General features: G+C 45.7%; 1 protein-coding gene across 2 annotated transcripts; it reads left to right on the top strand.

The window, feature by feature from the left end:
- Nucleotides 1–31: 31 nt before the first annotated feature.
- CPLX4 (complexin 4) lies at nt 32–15,744 on the top strand. 2 transcript variants are annotated; one of them, XM_063319724.1, is made up of 4 exons: nt 32–2,091; nt 2,911–3,112; nt 5,658–5,745; nt 14,243–15,744. In XM_063319724.1, exons 2-4 carry the CDS (start codon nt 2,946–2,948, stop codon nt 14,468–14,470), a joined length of 483 nt encoding a protein of 160 aa, XP_063175794.1. In that variant the 5' UTR covers nt 32–2,091; nt 2,911–2,945; the 3' UTR covers nt 14,471–15,744. The 2 variants fall into 2 exon arrangements, with proteins under 2 accessions (XP_063175794.1, XP_063175793.1); XM_063319723.1 differs by having other exon boundaries at nt 32–3,112.
- The last annotated feature ends 1,158 nt before the right edge of the window (nt 15,745–16,902 follow it).

Here is a 16,902-nt window from a genome sequence, read left to right as displayed (position 1 = left end):
CTCTGTTGTTGGAGAGTTTGAGCGCTCCGAGGTCTGGGTTGAGGCCTGCCAGGTCCTGGAGAGCTGGTGGCGTTGGGGGGCTCGCCTTGAGCATCAGGCACTCGGGGCCAAACGCAAAGCAGCGCGTCGGCTTCTAGGTCTCCCAACAGCAAATCGAGGTATTTTCTGTTTAATCTGAGCGTACAAAGTACCTTCTTTTTTCTCAGTGTAGACTGCCTGATCGCTGAAGTTCTTCCTCCAGATTCCCCGGAGTGCCTTCACCTGGGTGCTTGCTCCTGTTTGTTGGAGTGCGACGTGCCTCCCCAAAACAAGTCGGTCTGTCTCTCCTTGGGTTATTTTTGTTTTTCTTGTTCGGTTTGGGGGGTTGTTTGTTTGTTGTTTGTTTGTTTGTTTTTTAAACTGTTCTAGCCAGTAAACTGTGTTTGTCTGTGGTGACCTCCCACAGGAGGAGTAAGAATTCCCTCATTGACCATCATTTTCCCCCCAGCCAGGAGCAATTTCTCTAATTGGTGGAGGAAGCCCTAAACTATTTATTTCTCTCTTTCTGTGCAAGTGATCCAATGTTCCGACTTGTATAAAAGGCGACATCCTCTTCTAGATGGATGAAGTGGGGGGAGAGTCTTGGGCCTCTCAAAGAACACCGAGATACATCGGAATTAGGTGGTCGGAGTTGTCGCTGCGGCTGTTTTGGGCACAGTCTTCTAGCAAAGGCTGGGAATTTGGGCGCTTGCCTGCCTGCAGCAATTTTGTGCTGGCTGCTCTGTGAGGCTTTTGGATTTTGCTTTTTGTGATTTGCCTGTTTGGAGACGCTGGATTCTGTCCTGGGGCTGGAGACGCCTACGTTCCTTGGGTATGGAACACAGGCCTTTTCGTATCACCCAGCTCCGCCGGACAAAACGGGAACTGAGCCTTTAATTTTAATTTCACTTAAGCAAGAGGGAAAGGATGTTGATTTAAAGCAAAGGAAGTGGCAACACGAGTACTTATTTAGCAGCTGTCTGTATGTTTTCATTAAGCGTGTGATCCCTTTAACCAACAAAAAGCAGTAAGTGGTTTTTAACTTCGATACAGGCAATAGTTAAAGCACTTGTCAGGAACGGCAATTATTCTGGAGGTGCTGGTCCTTGTCGGCACCCAAGGTGGGTGCCTAAAACTTGGTGCTTTTGGTACCCTGTAAGCAATTGGTTCCTTATCAGGCTGAGTGTTTATTCATTACTTGTATACAAATGCCTTATGCATAAACTTAATGCTGCATTTTTAGTTTTTGAATATTGCCAAATTGCAAATTTTACTTAACTTTACGCGTTCAACTTCAGACCAATGCATGCTCAAGTTCAGCATTCTCTGTTTAACGTCCGATTGGCGATCCAAGGTCTGTGATCTCCATTCTGTTGGCCATTTGGGCAAGTAACAATAGGGTTTTGGTAATCAAAGTTGGACTTGGTTGGATGTAAAAAGTTGATTCTTCCCACAAATTCCTGCATCTTACGAATAGTTCTGAAAATGCACAGTGATTATAAAAACCAATTTTGATTTAAGAAAAATGCTTTCTAGGTATTTTTAGTATATCAAAGTAGTTTTGTTCGGATTTGGAGTTTGCACTTCTGTGTGATACTCTATCTCAAAAAGAAATTTAAAGTTTCTTGTTTAATCACTAATAAACCAGGATTACAGAACGTCATGGAGATTTTTTGTTAGGTGGTTTTTTGTTTGCTTTTTTGTTTTGTTTTTTTTTTTTTAATAGTAACAGGTCTGCTTTAATTAGAAAGGCTCTAATACAGATTAAGGCATTAGGCAAACTGGAATCCTTCCATCTCTCAGTGAAATTATGAGAGTGCTGGGAGAACCATTTAGATAATCAAAATTACAGAATGTTTCACTAAGGCATGCACAGTCGGTCATAGTAGGATAAATGCTCAAGCCCCAAAATCATGACCTTTTGAGACCCAGCAGATGATTTTCTTTCCCAGAATTGTCTATGATCTAGGTAGCAGATCCTGCACATCTTCAGCTGAACAGACGTGGTGAGGCTGATGACGGGAATAAAGGTTGGAAAGATGAGGACCTACACAAGCGATCCACAAACGAAAGGTACCAGGGCTGTGTTACAAAATATAGAATTAAATTAATTTCTCCTTTACTGACAGTTAAGACTAAAACGACCAGGTATTCTGTGCAGCACCAGTCAAAGCAGTGATGTACGTGGACACAGCCCGGGGAAGAGCTGAAATAAACCCTAAGGAACAAAAAGTAGGAAGACGAGATTTGCTTTTTTTATGATTAATTTCTTGGGGAAAAAAAAGTAATGATAGCAGTAGTGCCCCCTTCATCTGTGAGACAAACCAGCCACATGAGAAGTGGATGAAGAAAAATCATTCAATATACTTTCTGCCCAACATGATAAAATATTAATGGATAAAAAGGATTGGGTTTTCTGCTTAATGAAGAATTCCAGTTTTCAAATCTCACTTGATTGTGTAAAGCCAAAAGGGTTTTCTGCTGAGTAGCCCAAATTTTACAATTTTACTATGGCCGTTTAGTCAACGAGGTTTTTAATTCAGATCCGTTGTGTTCTGGGGAATGTTTTCATCTCTCTGAGAGTTTCAAAACTGAAGAAGTCAAAATGCACACTGTAATTGATATTTGTGTGTGCGTACAATTAGCTTAAGGTATTAATATAAAAAGTAGGTAGCTGCATCTAATGATTTATTTTTTTTGAGTAATCTGAACCATCTGCCTCTAGATATTAAGGAGTTCACTCTTTAATCCAGATTATGGCTGACAAACTGGTTTTGGCATTCACGTTTCACTAGCACTGTGCCCTTGAAGAGCTGATGTGGCTGTAGAAACTCTCTTGCTTACAATTGTTGGTTTTGAAAACAGCTTTGGTTTGGTTTGCTTTTCTTGTAGTTGTTTTCTTGTAGCTCCTGTTTTTTCTTGAGAAGATGGCCTTTCTAATGAAAAGTATGTTGAGCAACCAGGTAAAGAATTTGGGACTTGGAGGTGGAGGGGAAGAAAGCAAAGAAGAAAGCACTCCTTCTGATCCGGCAGCAGCCGCAGGGATGACCAGGGAGGAGTATGAGGAATATCAAAAGCAAATGGTTGAGGAGAAGTGAGTACCCGTTCCCTTGTTACCAGCACGGGGCTGATTCTCGGTAGCTTTAAATAACCCAGGAAAAAGCCAAGCATTCAGCTCTCTTCCCTTTTTTTTTTTTTTTTTTAAAGCAGACGAATCTTTGCTGAAGAGACTTTCCAAAATAAAAGTTCACCAACTGGAAATGATAAAATATTATGTTCCCCCTTCCCCCCTGCCCCCATCCTGCAGCTCTCCTGCGCTTTCCTGCTGTCTCCACGCCGTGATACGCTGGATGCATCCCTGGTGGATGTTACTTTATCTATCGATTTTATTTATCATTTTTTTCCATAGGTAGAAAACTGTTTGTAGTGCAGGAGTTAATTCTAAAATATGCATGATTTGTTCTCTGAGAACTCGGTGTGGAGTACACTTTCAATACATAATCTTTTCTTTGTCCACATTTATTATGGCAAACGTGAAAAAGCAATGAGTGCTATATTAAATGCATGGAGAAAAGAGCTGGAGAAAAGTTTGAAGATTGTTATTAAGATTGTTATTCTCTGTAGTTGCATTTTCAGTTATTTTTTTTCTAAAATCTACTAAATAAAGTAGAACTCTTCAGCTGATTAAATCTCAATTTTATTTTGTCTGTAATGATAGTCTGCACCACTTGCTGTGTTTATCAAAACAGAAGTAAACTAAAGGACTTAACATGTAGGAGTTCAAATCATGCATAATTATAAATAAAACAATTGACTTTTAAATCTCAAATGCATCTGTTCCTCTAATGGTCAATTACATAATGGTTGTGTAAATCCTTCATGTAAGATGATTATAGGTGAAAGGTTAATGACTGACGGAATTTGAGGTATCCAGGTCTGTATTTAGCAGCAGCCATTTCTATCATAAAACCTTGAATAGGTATCACTTGGTTTGGAATAAAATATAGAACGTTTTGCTGTGCATTTTGTCAAGGGTAATTTAAAAGAGAAATAACACCTGCTGGCAGGAAGATGCTTTATCGAGACAGAGAAGCGAAACGGGATTCCTGGGATAGGGAAAATACTCGGAAAAAGAATTATTTCTATAATGTTTTCAAGCGTGGCATGTGTGCCTTACACACTGAACTGTGTTGGGGAATCAGTGCCGGAGCCTTCTGGGAGTAGTTTGGAACTGAAATAGGAACATTTGGAGTACTTTCAAAGAGGCAGCACACGCTGGCATGCATATTTATCTAAATGCGTCCCCGAACCTGTTCTCCTGTTTCTCAGGAAAATGTGTAATGCGCAGGAGCACGCGGGTGGCTGGTGCTGGCGGTCTCCAGCACCGCCATGGGCAATTCGCTTCCAGCACCACAAGAGGTTAAGCCTGGGGGGAGCGACGGTTTGTGCTGAACATCGCAGGCTCTTGACTGGATGAAAGAAGTTTACGATGACTTCCAGTTAATGTGAAACTTTTGTTTGGTTAGTTTTTTGGTTTGGGTTTTTTTTTTTAGAGAGAGAGAGAGGAACTCAAACACTCGTTTGTGGAAACAGAGGAAAAATAACATTTCATCTTGCAAGTAGCTTTTATGTGACAAAATACCTATTCTGGAACAAAATCAATTTTGCCCAAGAATTTCCATGAAAACGCTTCTGGGAAAAAAAATTAAGGGAAAGGGGAGAAGGTGAATATTATCAAATGTTACCAAAATTCTTTGAGGAGAAGCATTTTGCAAATAAATACATAAGTAGTCTAACCAAAAATTGTGCTGAACAGTTCTTAAATCTAACGAAAGCATTTTATCAAATCACAGATAAAAGAAGTAGTTTTCTACACAGGGAAGCCATGGAATTCATTGCTGTAGGATGTTCTGAAACAACAAATGGATGCAGAAAAGACAAGGAAAATTCATAGGTGACAGAAGCCGTGCAGGGCTATTAAAGACAATGATGTAGAGCCAGCTTCCAGCACCAGTACCCTACACCACTGGTTTTTGGAAGCTGGGCAGTTTTCATAAGGGTGCTTATCCTCTTCCTAAATCCTTTCCCTAAGTGTCCGCTGCTGTTGGAGATGGGCTCCAGGATGGGTAAACTTTTGGTCTGACTCAGAAAGACCATTCTGCCGCCGTGCAGGCGTGTGTTTTACGCTCTGAGAATGTCACGTTTGTAGAACAGGAGCACTGGCAGGCCTCCGCGGCTCTATAAGTGCCCCAGTGGAATAAGCAAGGAATAAGCGTAACTTTTTTTGTTCTGCTTACTGGAATTATTCACTGTTACAGTGAGCAATAACAGCCAGTGCAGGTACAAACTCCAGACAAGCAGTATCGGCTTATCCTTCATTCTTCACAGCACTCGAGGGAACTGTTCTGAGAAAAAGCCTGGGGTACAGGAAGTCCCTGTATTTACACATAAATAAAAGCAATTTATTTAAAAATCCCCACTAAAGCATCCCTTTATTGATAGCACTCCTTTTGTGCCTTTCACAGCTTTGGGAATAACTCCTGCCTGTAGCTCTTTGCAGCCAAGAAACTCAGCTCAGTGTGAAAAAAAAAAAAAGTATTTTATTAGTATCTTGAAGAAATATTTTTTCTGATTTCCAGGATGGAAAGAGATGCAGCGTTTGCACAGAAAAAAGCAGAGCGAGCCTGTCTGAGGGTTCATCTGAGAGAAAAGTACAGGCTCCCTAAGGTAAGCCTGCAGTTCCTGATCTCATCTCGTTCCATGGCCGATTTTAAAGCAAACTGTCTGCCAATGCAGAGTTCTGAAAATGGCAAATCACCTTCATTAGTGGGATCCCCACTGCAGCTCAGTACAGAAATGGAAGAGGCCGGAGCTGTGGTTTTCCCTGGTGGCTGCTGCCTTTAGATCCTTTTTCCTCTGCTCAGTAGATGAATCTAGTGGAAAGATTCTCACAGCCCCTCTCAGAGGGAGCATCTGCTGCAGTTCAAGAGCTGCTTCCTTCCACCCTGACACAGAGAAGTAGACCATGTGCTCCCATAGCCTGTGGTACCAACGAGAGCCTTCCCTCTGCTAAAACCTGGGTTGCATCCATCCCTGAACTTGCGTCTATGTAGGTAATGAAAAGAGCTTATTTCTGGAAAGCCTTTGGAGACTCAGGTTTGCGTAGGCTCCTTATTCATAGATTGTTATAATGTCATGTGAGTTCTCCCAGGAATAACTAATCTTAGATCGGTGGTGGTTTATGTGCTATTAAACTGCTCTTAGCCTGGTCACTCCTTCATTGCTTGTAAAAGATTTCTAAAGAGATTTATTTTTCCAGCTTCATTAAGATATCCTTTGCATACAGTTATGTCAAATATGACTTCAGTGTCTTGCTGAAAGTGTATCATTTGAGAAAATGCCTCCTGGAAATAATGGCTGTTACCTAGAGTTCTCTGGTTGCTTTTCCCTTTGCAGACGGTGTTATGACCATCTGATCTGTGCTCGCTCTGTCTTTTTCATTCCATCTCCCCCAGCCAGCAGAGCTCGGGGCTTGCTGGTTCATCAGCCACATAAAGATACGGACTTCTTTGTGTTTTGGTGGCCTTTTTTGTATCACCCAGTTTCCAAATAGGATGAACTGAGATGTGTGTAACTAAAGGCCTGGGTTGCTGCTCTGTGGCACAAAACTGCAAAGGTATTTAGCTGCTGGACACCAAGGAAATTAAGAGCCTTTATGGCCCAGGTAGACAGAAGTCTGATTATTATATCAGTGTAATTAAAATATTCTAGCACTATATGGCTTGCATTTCCCAGACTCTTCTCTCCTGGGATGACGGCCCCAGTCAAGGTTGAGATCTCTCCATGCCACTTTCTAGTCTCTATTAATTAAGCAGCAGTAATGACATTACCTGTCAACAGGGAGTTCAACACATTCAAAATACGCTCAGCTAACAAATTAATAATGCCCCGGGGTACTTCAGGACTACGGCCGCAGAGCTCACCCAGCCGCAGGGCACCAAGTCAGCCCGAGGCCTGCGGGCGCCTGCCTCCTTGGGACTCAAATGTCTTCCCAGGAGCTGTGATTTTTAGCTTTGTAAAAGCACAAAAAGCCTTGTGAAGGCATTGTCCGAGCCTGAAGTGCCTATCGCATCTTCTAGCACCTGCAGGAGGAATGTGCCAGGTTGCACACATAGGCCCTGCCCTGGGAAGGCTGCCGGTACCCCGGGTCAGGCAGTGCCCTTCACTGGCCATCCGCTGCCTGGACGCCTTCGGCAGGTTTTATCTGCTCAGCATCCACACAAATACTGGTTCTAGTTGGATGAAATAAGGTGTGACATAAAAGCCAGCTCATCTATAATGTATAATGTATAACATTATATAATCTAAACACAAATTGTAAATCCTGTATTTTTTCGACAGCGTTCGTTTGATGCTGTTTCGAACCCTGAGCCGTCAAGGGCCCTCTAGTGCCGCGTTCATAAAATTGCACCACTCTCAATCGTTTGCTTGAACCCTAAGGGCAAATTACAATTTGGATGAAAAGTGAATCAAACCTCGTGACTTAGATAAAATTATACCATCTGTATTTAACCATTCGGGCAGGCTTCGTTCATAATCAGGGATGAAAAAGGTACTTTTCTCTAACTTTAAAAACATGGGTTTTGCAACCAAAACCTTGCTAGCTGACTTTCCAAGAAAGAGAAGTGCTGTCTTAAAAAAGTATGGCAGAATGTTTTGAGACAGGGCCTGGGGGGGGCGGGGGGGAACAAGGGAAAAAATGGTGTGGAGAAACCTCAATTAAACTACCCCCACTTGCCCTCCCACTGTGCCAGTGTTGAACAGAGCAAATTGAAGTGAATACGGTTCTGTATAGCAACTCATTTCAGATCAACAAACTCTCTGTAAGGACCTTTGACTTCTAAAATTATCTGACAGTTTGTCATCTTCAGAAATGAAGGTGTTATTGCTATACCTATAGCTTCTCATTCAAATTACCCCTTTAAATGGAAGTATTATTAGCCCGTCAGTCCTTCGCAGATGGAAATCAAGGTCACACATGTACTTGCACTTGAGCTTTGATCTCTTTTTCACTCCCTAGAGGTGCTCTGTTATGGTTGCAGGTCCCTCTGTAGAATCGCTCGTGCCAGCACTGTGTGGTCCAACGTTTCCAGGCATCACCAAACCCACGTTTCTCCTGCAAACTGGGCAGAGCCTGCAACGCCTCGGGCTCATTGGGATGAACTGGAGGTGCCGAAAAGTATCAAAAAGATACTTTTTGATCTGGTGTCAAAAAGACTAGAGAAATTTACCACGTTCTTCAGATTCCCTCTGGACAGAGTATCCGTCTGGAAGAGATGGAGATAGGCCTGGAGAAACGCATATGTATGTTAGTGCATGGCCAGTGTCATCTATAGCGGTGGAAGGAGCAAGGGCAGATTATCCACCGTGCTCGTCTGTGTCCATCAGGTGCAATACTCCATTTGTTCTGGGCCGCGGGTGCTCAGCACTGTGACAAGAAAGAGGAAAACATATTCTGAGGGCAAGTTTAATTACAGAAAGATTAATTATGCAAAAAAAAAAAAATTAAGTACAAGATTTTGAGTGGTTGATTGGATTGTAAGCCTAAATCTCTAAACACCAGCATTTTAATTAGCAGCTGAGTAGTAAAATATCATTAGGCTTTGTTTTCCTTTTGGAGGCATATGCTGAGCCAGCTACTGAACAGCATTTCCCCACCGCGCTCTGCGAGGCCCCAGATTTAAGGGCTGGTTTCAAAGGTTTTGGGACACTTATGTGCCCGACTCTCAACCAACAGCCAGTGGAGCTGGGTGTATCTCTGTGATTTTGAATGTCTCCCTTCCCTAGTGCTTTTGTCCAGTTCTGAGATGGTGTTCGGGTCTCCCTGGCGCACCCAGAGCGTGCCATGGTGACCTGCCCTGTCTCCAGCAGCATCTTGACTTTGGTGCACCCCACGTGCTCTTTGGGGCTCGCCTCCAAGGTAGGAGAGGGGCTCTAAGCTGTCAAAGAAGATATTAAGCATATACTTAGCTTTGCTGATTTGCGGCGGTTGCAAGTAAATTTTGCAGGATATGCCTTTCTGCATTTCTGTCTACCTATATAGCATTTCTTGGCTGAAGGTCTGTTTTCTTTTCATCAGCCCTTATCAAAACATCTGTTATATCAGGAAGGAAATGAAATTATTAAGTACACGCCATGTGTCTCTGAAAAAAATTCAACTCTCTGATACAACATTATAGCAGCAAAATGCATTATTTTGAAAAGTGAAAGTCATTTCAGGTAGCCTGGTATGGGATAGGAACCCTGAATATTACCAGTATCAATCACTAGAACACACTGTAAATGAAAGCATGAAATTCAGGACTAAGCAGGGCCCCCTTTCAGTGCAAAGTCTAAAGCTCCGTGCTATCTGGGCCAGATTTATAAGAGAAAGCAGTCCCCTAATGAACCTAATCCTATTAACAGAATTGTCAACTTAGGTTTGTCATCAGAAAGATGTTTTTAGCCATGAGACATTTGATCTGTGGATGACTTTTTCATCTTTGGAGTGTTCAATGCATCACCTCCATACAAAGCATTTCTTTGAAATTAAATAAATACCTAAATAAATATTTTAATAAAAAATCCCCGCACCAAACTCTTTTAGTCGCTTACTGCCATTTTCCTGAACTGGGATCCAGTAATCACTTCTGCAAGGTCTGAGCACAGGGGCTTGAGGTGATGGTGCCTGTGATGCAGGAGAGGAACATCTGACCACAGGCCCATCCACCCTGTCCGAAGACCTCATCTGCAGCACGGTGACCTCTCCCCACAGGCTCCACCACCCATTCCACATCACATATATCCACCGTGTCACCTCAAATGCCACTGCTCTCTGGCAGAGCATGGCCACGTCAGTGCCGTTCTTCTGAGTGCTGGGGACGGGTTGCATTATATGAGTTTCTAGCACCTCAGGAAGGGGCTGTGTCATCTCCTCCAAGCAGGTGGGTCCCTTCCTGGAGTGAAAGCACTTCTGTGGGCACTGCTCTGCAAGACTCAGTTACTGAACAGCAGGATGTGTTTCCTTCACTGGTATTTAGAGGGAAGGAGTATTCAGATGCAATCAGGTGTCTTTTCAATAACAGGCGCTGCTAAAGACATTGAAAAGGAAAGCTTCTCGCCGTGAAAGGGACATGTAGTCATGTAATCTCAAACAGCTCTTGCTCTATTGTGCTGTGATGGGAATATTGTCAAGACTTGATTCAATGAATAGCGCCGTTCCAGAATTAAAGGATTTTTTACTTGTATGCAACCATTACACAGGGATGCATATTGACCAGGCAGGAAGAGAAACTTGTCTCAGGAGAAGCTCTTCAGAGCATACAGGCTTTTGATAAGTATCTGAAAACAAGTATTTGCTAAACTGGAAGAATTCTTTTGCTGATCTAAATGTTTTCTTAATAGGCCAGGGTGAAACAGCTGTGGATCCACTGTGGAAAAACAGAGTCAGAGTGTGGCTGTCAGGAGGCAGCGGGATCAGGACTGGTCCCTGAGAAGGTCCCGGTGATGGGGGATGCCAGCAGTGCCCTGGCCCATGGGCATGGTCCCGCCGGCTCGGGAGGGGGCTGGCAGCAGGGCCCAGCGACACCGTGGTCCTCAGGGGGGCAAGCACGGGCCAGCATGGAGAGCCAGCCAACCAGCCAGGCTCGGACTGCCCAGGCACGGCACGGCATGGCTGCGGCGTAGCTATGGGCAGGACTGGGCCTGGCAAGAGCTGGAGTGGGGTTTCTGCACCCCGGGGGCAATGTAGTTCTCCTTGGAGCCTGTCTGGGCAGAGACATGGCGGTGCCTGGGGGGCCAAGCAGCCTCCACGCTCCTTCCGTGCGATCCCTGTGTGGGGATGGGACAAGGGGGTGTTTGTGGGGCAGGAGGCTGGTGTTTCCGACCTGTGGCTCCTCCTACCTACCCGTGGGGTACCTGCAGCCCCCAGATGGCATAGGTCAGTATGGGGCTGCTGTGTGGCTCACCAAAGTCCCACTTGCTGGTCAAGGCAAGATGAACTCTGATTTTGTAGGTAACTGGTACATTATAGGTGATGGATCATGGGATTCACCTAAGGGTCTCTGTGCGTGGCCATAGGTAGATTTTATGACAGGATAAGTTAGACATAAGGAAAGTAGGACATCACACAGTGATGCTGGCGAACAGTTTGGCTCCCCTGTGGATTAGTCTGTGAGCTTTGATCTCTTTTGTTTGCAGTCAGACCATATAAGCAGATATTTAGACTACCTGCTTTCTGCTTGCACCTGTTTGTCATGTATGTATAAAGAACGCGGTATTATATTGCACCTGTAACAGAATGTATTTGAGTCTGACCGCATCAGAGGCATAATCAGGGTCAAAGAATATGACCAGGCAGTAGGAGCCTATCGTCCATGCTGATGAGTTGTCAGAGTAGTGTCTGACCCAGTTCTGGCCCGGGCACTCTCCCAAGCAGTTCCCAGGGCCAGTCTGGGAGGTGGGACAGGCATTCCCAACAGGGACCACCCCGTTTGGTAGGGCGAGAGAGTTCAATAGCATCGCAGTGGGCTGTTCCAGGCCAGCTGGCCTTGGGGCAAGAGACCAGTGCCAGGCATATTTAATTTACTAGAATAGATGTTGTTTCTGTGTTCTCGGAGATGCTAAAAGGGTGGCCGAACACTTGCAGAGACCTGGAGAGCATGGAGGTTGAAGTCATCAGGAGAGAGGCCACCCAGTCCGGCGCAGGTTTACCAGGATCCCGAGGGTTTCTATATGGGTTTGTTAGAGCCCATGGCCCCATCTGTCCTGTGCATGAGTTCTGCCTGGTTTGGGTGCTCTCTGAGTCCAAGCTGAGTGTATTCTGAGGCAGGGCGGTGACTCTGTCACTGTCAGAGCCATGTCTGACCTCAGGCAAGTAGCAGTCCCCAGGCGTGTGCGTGCTGGGACAGTGGCACCTGCTTGTGCTCTGGTGGCAGGCTGCTGCCTGCAGCTCACCGACACCACGCTTTGCCAGCACCGCGTTTCTCAGCCTGACTTCCAGAAGCGAGCGCTTGGAGCTGCAGGCCCACTGTGCACTTGGACACTCGCAGCATTAGCCGGACCTTAAAAACATCCCGTGGGAAAATCTTCTGGTCTCTCCTTGTGAGAAAACAAGCTTTAACTTATTTCCACCAGACTTAAATAAACCAAACAAACCAAACAAAACCAACAGGTAAAATCAGAAACTTAATCCTACATTTCCATTTCAAATCAAAGTAACAGAACTAGATCTGTCAAATTTTAGAAGAAGGAGCAGAAGCCATACACATCGTCTGTGCTTCTTGGCTTCTTGTTGAGCAACCCTACCCTGCGGAAGCTCATCCTCGGTCTGTTCAGGGACAGGCTAAATGCCAAGTGGGTAGAGGCAGGTGACTTGGCCAGAACTGTGCTGCTTTAGATTGCGTCTGAATATGTTCTTCTTTGGTCAGGGAACACTCTGAACCACCAAACTGTGCTGTGCATCACACCTCGGGCGGCAGTAGGACACGGGGCTTTGGTGCAAGAACGTGCCACATGGTTGTTCACATCGCCAGAGTGGCTTTTGTGTGCCTGTATGGGCATCTCTCCACATAATATGCAGTAGCGTGCAGTGATGATGTCTTGAATTATAACTAGTTCTAAAGAAAAGAACAAGTGTGGTTGTCTGTTTAGGGGGACTTTTTCAGTAATTAGCCCAGTATCTTTTTTTATCATCCTCTCCTGCTACTTGGGAGAATTTCAAAAGGTCTAACCCCTCTGGTAGCCAGCACTTGCTGATTAAAAGCTTAACACATTTTTTCCTGCTGGACAGTCAATAAAGAAAACTTCTGCCGATGGGGATATTGTTTCTAGCTCCCACGGATCTGACAGCAGATCCCTTAGCCAAAGGGATCAAGAGACGTCCTCACACATTTACTGGATAGTATTAACAATCATGATACACCTCGCCATATTTTCATAAGAGATAGCGGGAGAAATCGGGTTAAAGGGGAGTTATTGCAAACATAAAGCTGTGCAAATGTATGTAAGGGTAAATAGTGGCTATGCAGTCAAGCATCCTGGTCTGCCCGTCCTCGCGAAGGCCTGGAACCGCAGACATTGCTCATGTACGTCCGCCCATTCATTCTTGCATTCATTCATTCATGCAAACCCAAGACCCCTCTCACTCTCAAAAACACCTCCTGCTGACAGCATTGCTGCTTATTCATATCAGGCCTTTGCTGCTGTCATGCTTCATTTTGGAGATGTAATGAGGCATTAATGCTTATCTTTGATGTGTGAACTGTGTCAAAATATCCTGTTCCTCTGAGCTCTGGATCCATCAGAATCCGCCACAAAATGTGAACAAAATCGCCATTGTTTGAAAAATTGACATAGCCCCACTGACAGAGCGCTTCAGCGGGCAGGCAGGGCGCGAGTGCGTGCAGCGCTAGCTGCACCCCGGCCCTTTCATTGCTTAACCAGTTCCTTCTCCTTTTGCTTTCTCAGACTCACCCCCAACCTCCACCCTCTCCTTTGTTGCCCAAGTCCTCCCGTTACCCCGTTCACCAGCGCTGCTCTGGTTACATGCCAGGCAGCCCCTGCTCGCCATCACAACTCAAGAGATGCCATCCAAAGACCTAGATATAGTTTAGACATGGTTTGGGAAAGATGGGGACCTTTTTTCCAGTAATTCTTCCCTAGGTTTAATGCATCTTTCTTCAGGAAGGCTTCAGTTTAGTGCTGATACCTAAAAATAGCCACCCACAAATGAATGGGGGAATCGTAGCCACACAGTTTTTCTAAAGCTGTTGCTCCGTCGACCAAATGGCAGCAGAGCTGACAGCCTCGGCGGAATATTGCAGCGCATCTTTGGTGGAGACAGATAACTCCTAGTGGACTTCCTGCAGTATCAGCACGTTAGCACAGCTAACACACGCAGCAAAGATTTCTAAAATGGCAAATGGCACGGAGGGCTTCAGTTTTGACACTACTGAAACCCTCCAAAGAAATATAATTGACATTGTCTGAAAAATCTTAGCACTAGTATGGGGGCTGATTGAGCCCCTGAATTCCCAAGCTGCATCTAAAAACTTTGACTGAAAAATCTGTGCATATGTTTTGGTTCTCCCTAAAAGAAACAAGCAAAAAAAGAGACTCCTTGGTAGATCCTGGGGTAGCAGAAATACTCTCATGTACTGTTTTTATTTTCTGCCTCTTGTATCAGAGTGAATTGGACGAGAATCAAATACAGATGGCTGGAGATGACGTGGGTTTGCCAGAAGACCTTCAGAAGATGGTGGCAGAAGATCAGGTGGAGGAGGAGGACAAGGACTCTATCCTGGGACAGCTGCAGAACATCCAGAACATGGACATGGATGCCATCAAAGAAAAGGCACAAGCCACCTTCACCGAAATGAAACAGGCTGCTGAGCAGAAATGTTGTGTCATGTAGAAGAGCCCCCACTGTCCAGGGGCTGCGAGTTCGGCCCTGTCTCACAGGGGCTGCGGAGCGGGGGCAGGCAGAGGAATGCACTTAGCTCTATAGCATTACATGTAAATATAGACAAGCGACAGAGAGAGAGACTTTAAAACCCCGAAGGGGAGGGGTCGAAACTTACGTGCTGTGACTGCTTAGTGCGAGGTTAGAACTGATCCTCATTTGTTAACATAACATTTTTCCCCATGGAAAATAAATAGCTTTGAAAAAGATAATATTGGGGAAAAAATGTGCCTTTTTCCATTTTTTTTGAAGTGATCAAAATGCCATTACATGTGTATTTTTTAGCGAAATCATGTTTCTGATGCATAACATAGAGGTAACCGCTCATTTAATACTGCTTGCAGAAATAAATACGTATATTTCTAATAAAAACATGTCTGTTTCAAAAATTTTGAAACAAACCCGGTATTCAAACGGTGACATTTCCTGCAAAAACTTAAAAGAAAGGTTTTGACCATCTCTATGCTAAATATATCAGAAGGCAAAAAGTGAAGCGTATAACTCTACAGCTTGGGACAAAAATGCCAATGTGTACAGGACGCAGTGGGGACTTGTAGGAAACCAAGGCCTGGTAGCTACCAGCGAAGCATGGTCAGTCAGCAGCGCAGGCTTCTCCAGGCTGCTTTAATTTCGCAGCCTCTCGGCCTTCAAATGCAGTTCAAACGTCGAGTGACAGCAGTGGCCCTCTGCTCAGCTGCTACGTGTGCCAAATTCTGGGGCTTGGGCTACCAGCAAACGACTTGCATAGGCCAAAATGAGCTCACCGCATTTATTCTAGGAGTTATCTCCATGTAAGGCTAAACATAGGTCTGGCCAACCTGGAAGATTATGCCAGGGTAGGGCACCTAAACCCTGGGAAAAAGCTTTCACTGTGCTAAATCCAACCGAGTCTGCGGGACAGCAGCGGTCATCTCCACCAGGCCACCGCGGGACAGCAGCGGTCATCTCCAGCAGCTCTGTGGAGCAGGGTCCTGCGGTTACAGCAGTGGGGGCGTCAGCCCGTCTCTGCACTCGCACAGCCATAGTAATTATCACGCATGATAACCCACACAGAAGCTGTACAGCCCTTGCACGCGGATGATGTACACAGTGCTGCTCCCGAGGGGCTCAGACATTCTATAAAATGAAGGACTTTGTAAGTTCTCCAAGAGCTAGTCTGTGAATGAAATTTGCAAATGAATACATGTGGCACCTTCCTACAGGTTTTTAAGTCTCTCGCTCTCTATCTCCACCCAATTAAGTAAAAATACTCATTTTAAATGAATAAATGCACTCAGTATGATTTGGGTTTTTTCTTTCTTTCTCTCTTTTCCTTCCTTCCTTCCTGCCTCCCTTCCTTTCTGTCTCATTCTGTCTTTTCTCTGTCTTCTCCCTTTTTCATCTCCTCTCCTCTCCTCTCCTCTCCTCCCTTGATCCTGGCCTCAGATATTGGTCCACAAAGTGCAAAAGATACAATTACAGTGCACCCCAGATGTGGAATGCACTCTGTGCTGAGCCCCCTTTGCCTGGGCTGGGTGATGTTCTCCATCCCCACAGAAGAGTGGTGGCTCTGCCAAGCCCCGGTGAGTGACAGCACTTTGCTGAGAGAAGCTGGGTGATCCCATGGACCCGCTTTCTGGAAGGTCCTGTCACCAAGAGGGAGGATCCGCTGGGGGTTGCAGAAGACAGCTGGGTGCCCCCAGTATTAGATACAGGAAAAACACCTGCCTTTGCATCTGGCGATGTAAACCATGACTTGTAAACACTGTTATTGCCTTCATTGGTCATTCCCTGGGGCACTCACCATGAGAGGACTTGGTTGTCCTACCTGGCAGCCCCATCTAACACCTCTGGCGGCTGCAGGCCCAGAGGGACCAAGGCTGCTGCTGCTGAGGGTCCACACGGCAGCACCCTCCCGGCTGCCAGCGGCTTTGGAACCAGCTCCCAGGTGAAGGGCAATGCTGGTGGGGACACCATGGCCGGCGCTTGGTACAACTGTGCCTTCACCAGGCAGCCCCCGGCGCTGAGCTGGGCAGAGCATCTCCCCACGCTTCCTGGGATGGTCCCTCTCCCTGGGGAGGGGGACAGCCATCACCCCCAGCGACACGGCTCAGCGCCAGGGGCAGGCAGACGCGTGGGATCTCAGGGGGGATTTCAGCCCGTGCCATGGAGGCAGAGGAGAGTGAGGGAGGGAGGAGGGTCACCCCTCTCCTGCTCCAGCAGGATGCTGGGTCTGAGGCTGCCAGGGAGGGTCCCACCACCTTCCACCGCAGCACTGGCACCGACACCGCGACACAGGAAAAGGACGGAGAAAATCAGATACTTCTAAAAAGCCCGTTATCGCCACTGGGTGTAACAGTGCCCTCCTCCGTGAATGCAAAGGGACAGAGAGGGCACTGTGTAGC

Source organism: Chroicocephalus ridibundus, chromosome Z (assembly GCF_963924245.1).
Source record: "Chroicocephalus ridibundus chromosome Z, bChrRid1.1, whole genome shotgun sequence".
NCBI lineage: Eukaryota > Metazoa > Chordata > Aves > Charadriiformes > Laridae > Chroicocephalus > Chroicocephalus ridibundus.
This window is presented reverse-complemented; position numbering and strand designations above follow the sequence as displayed.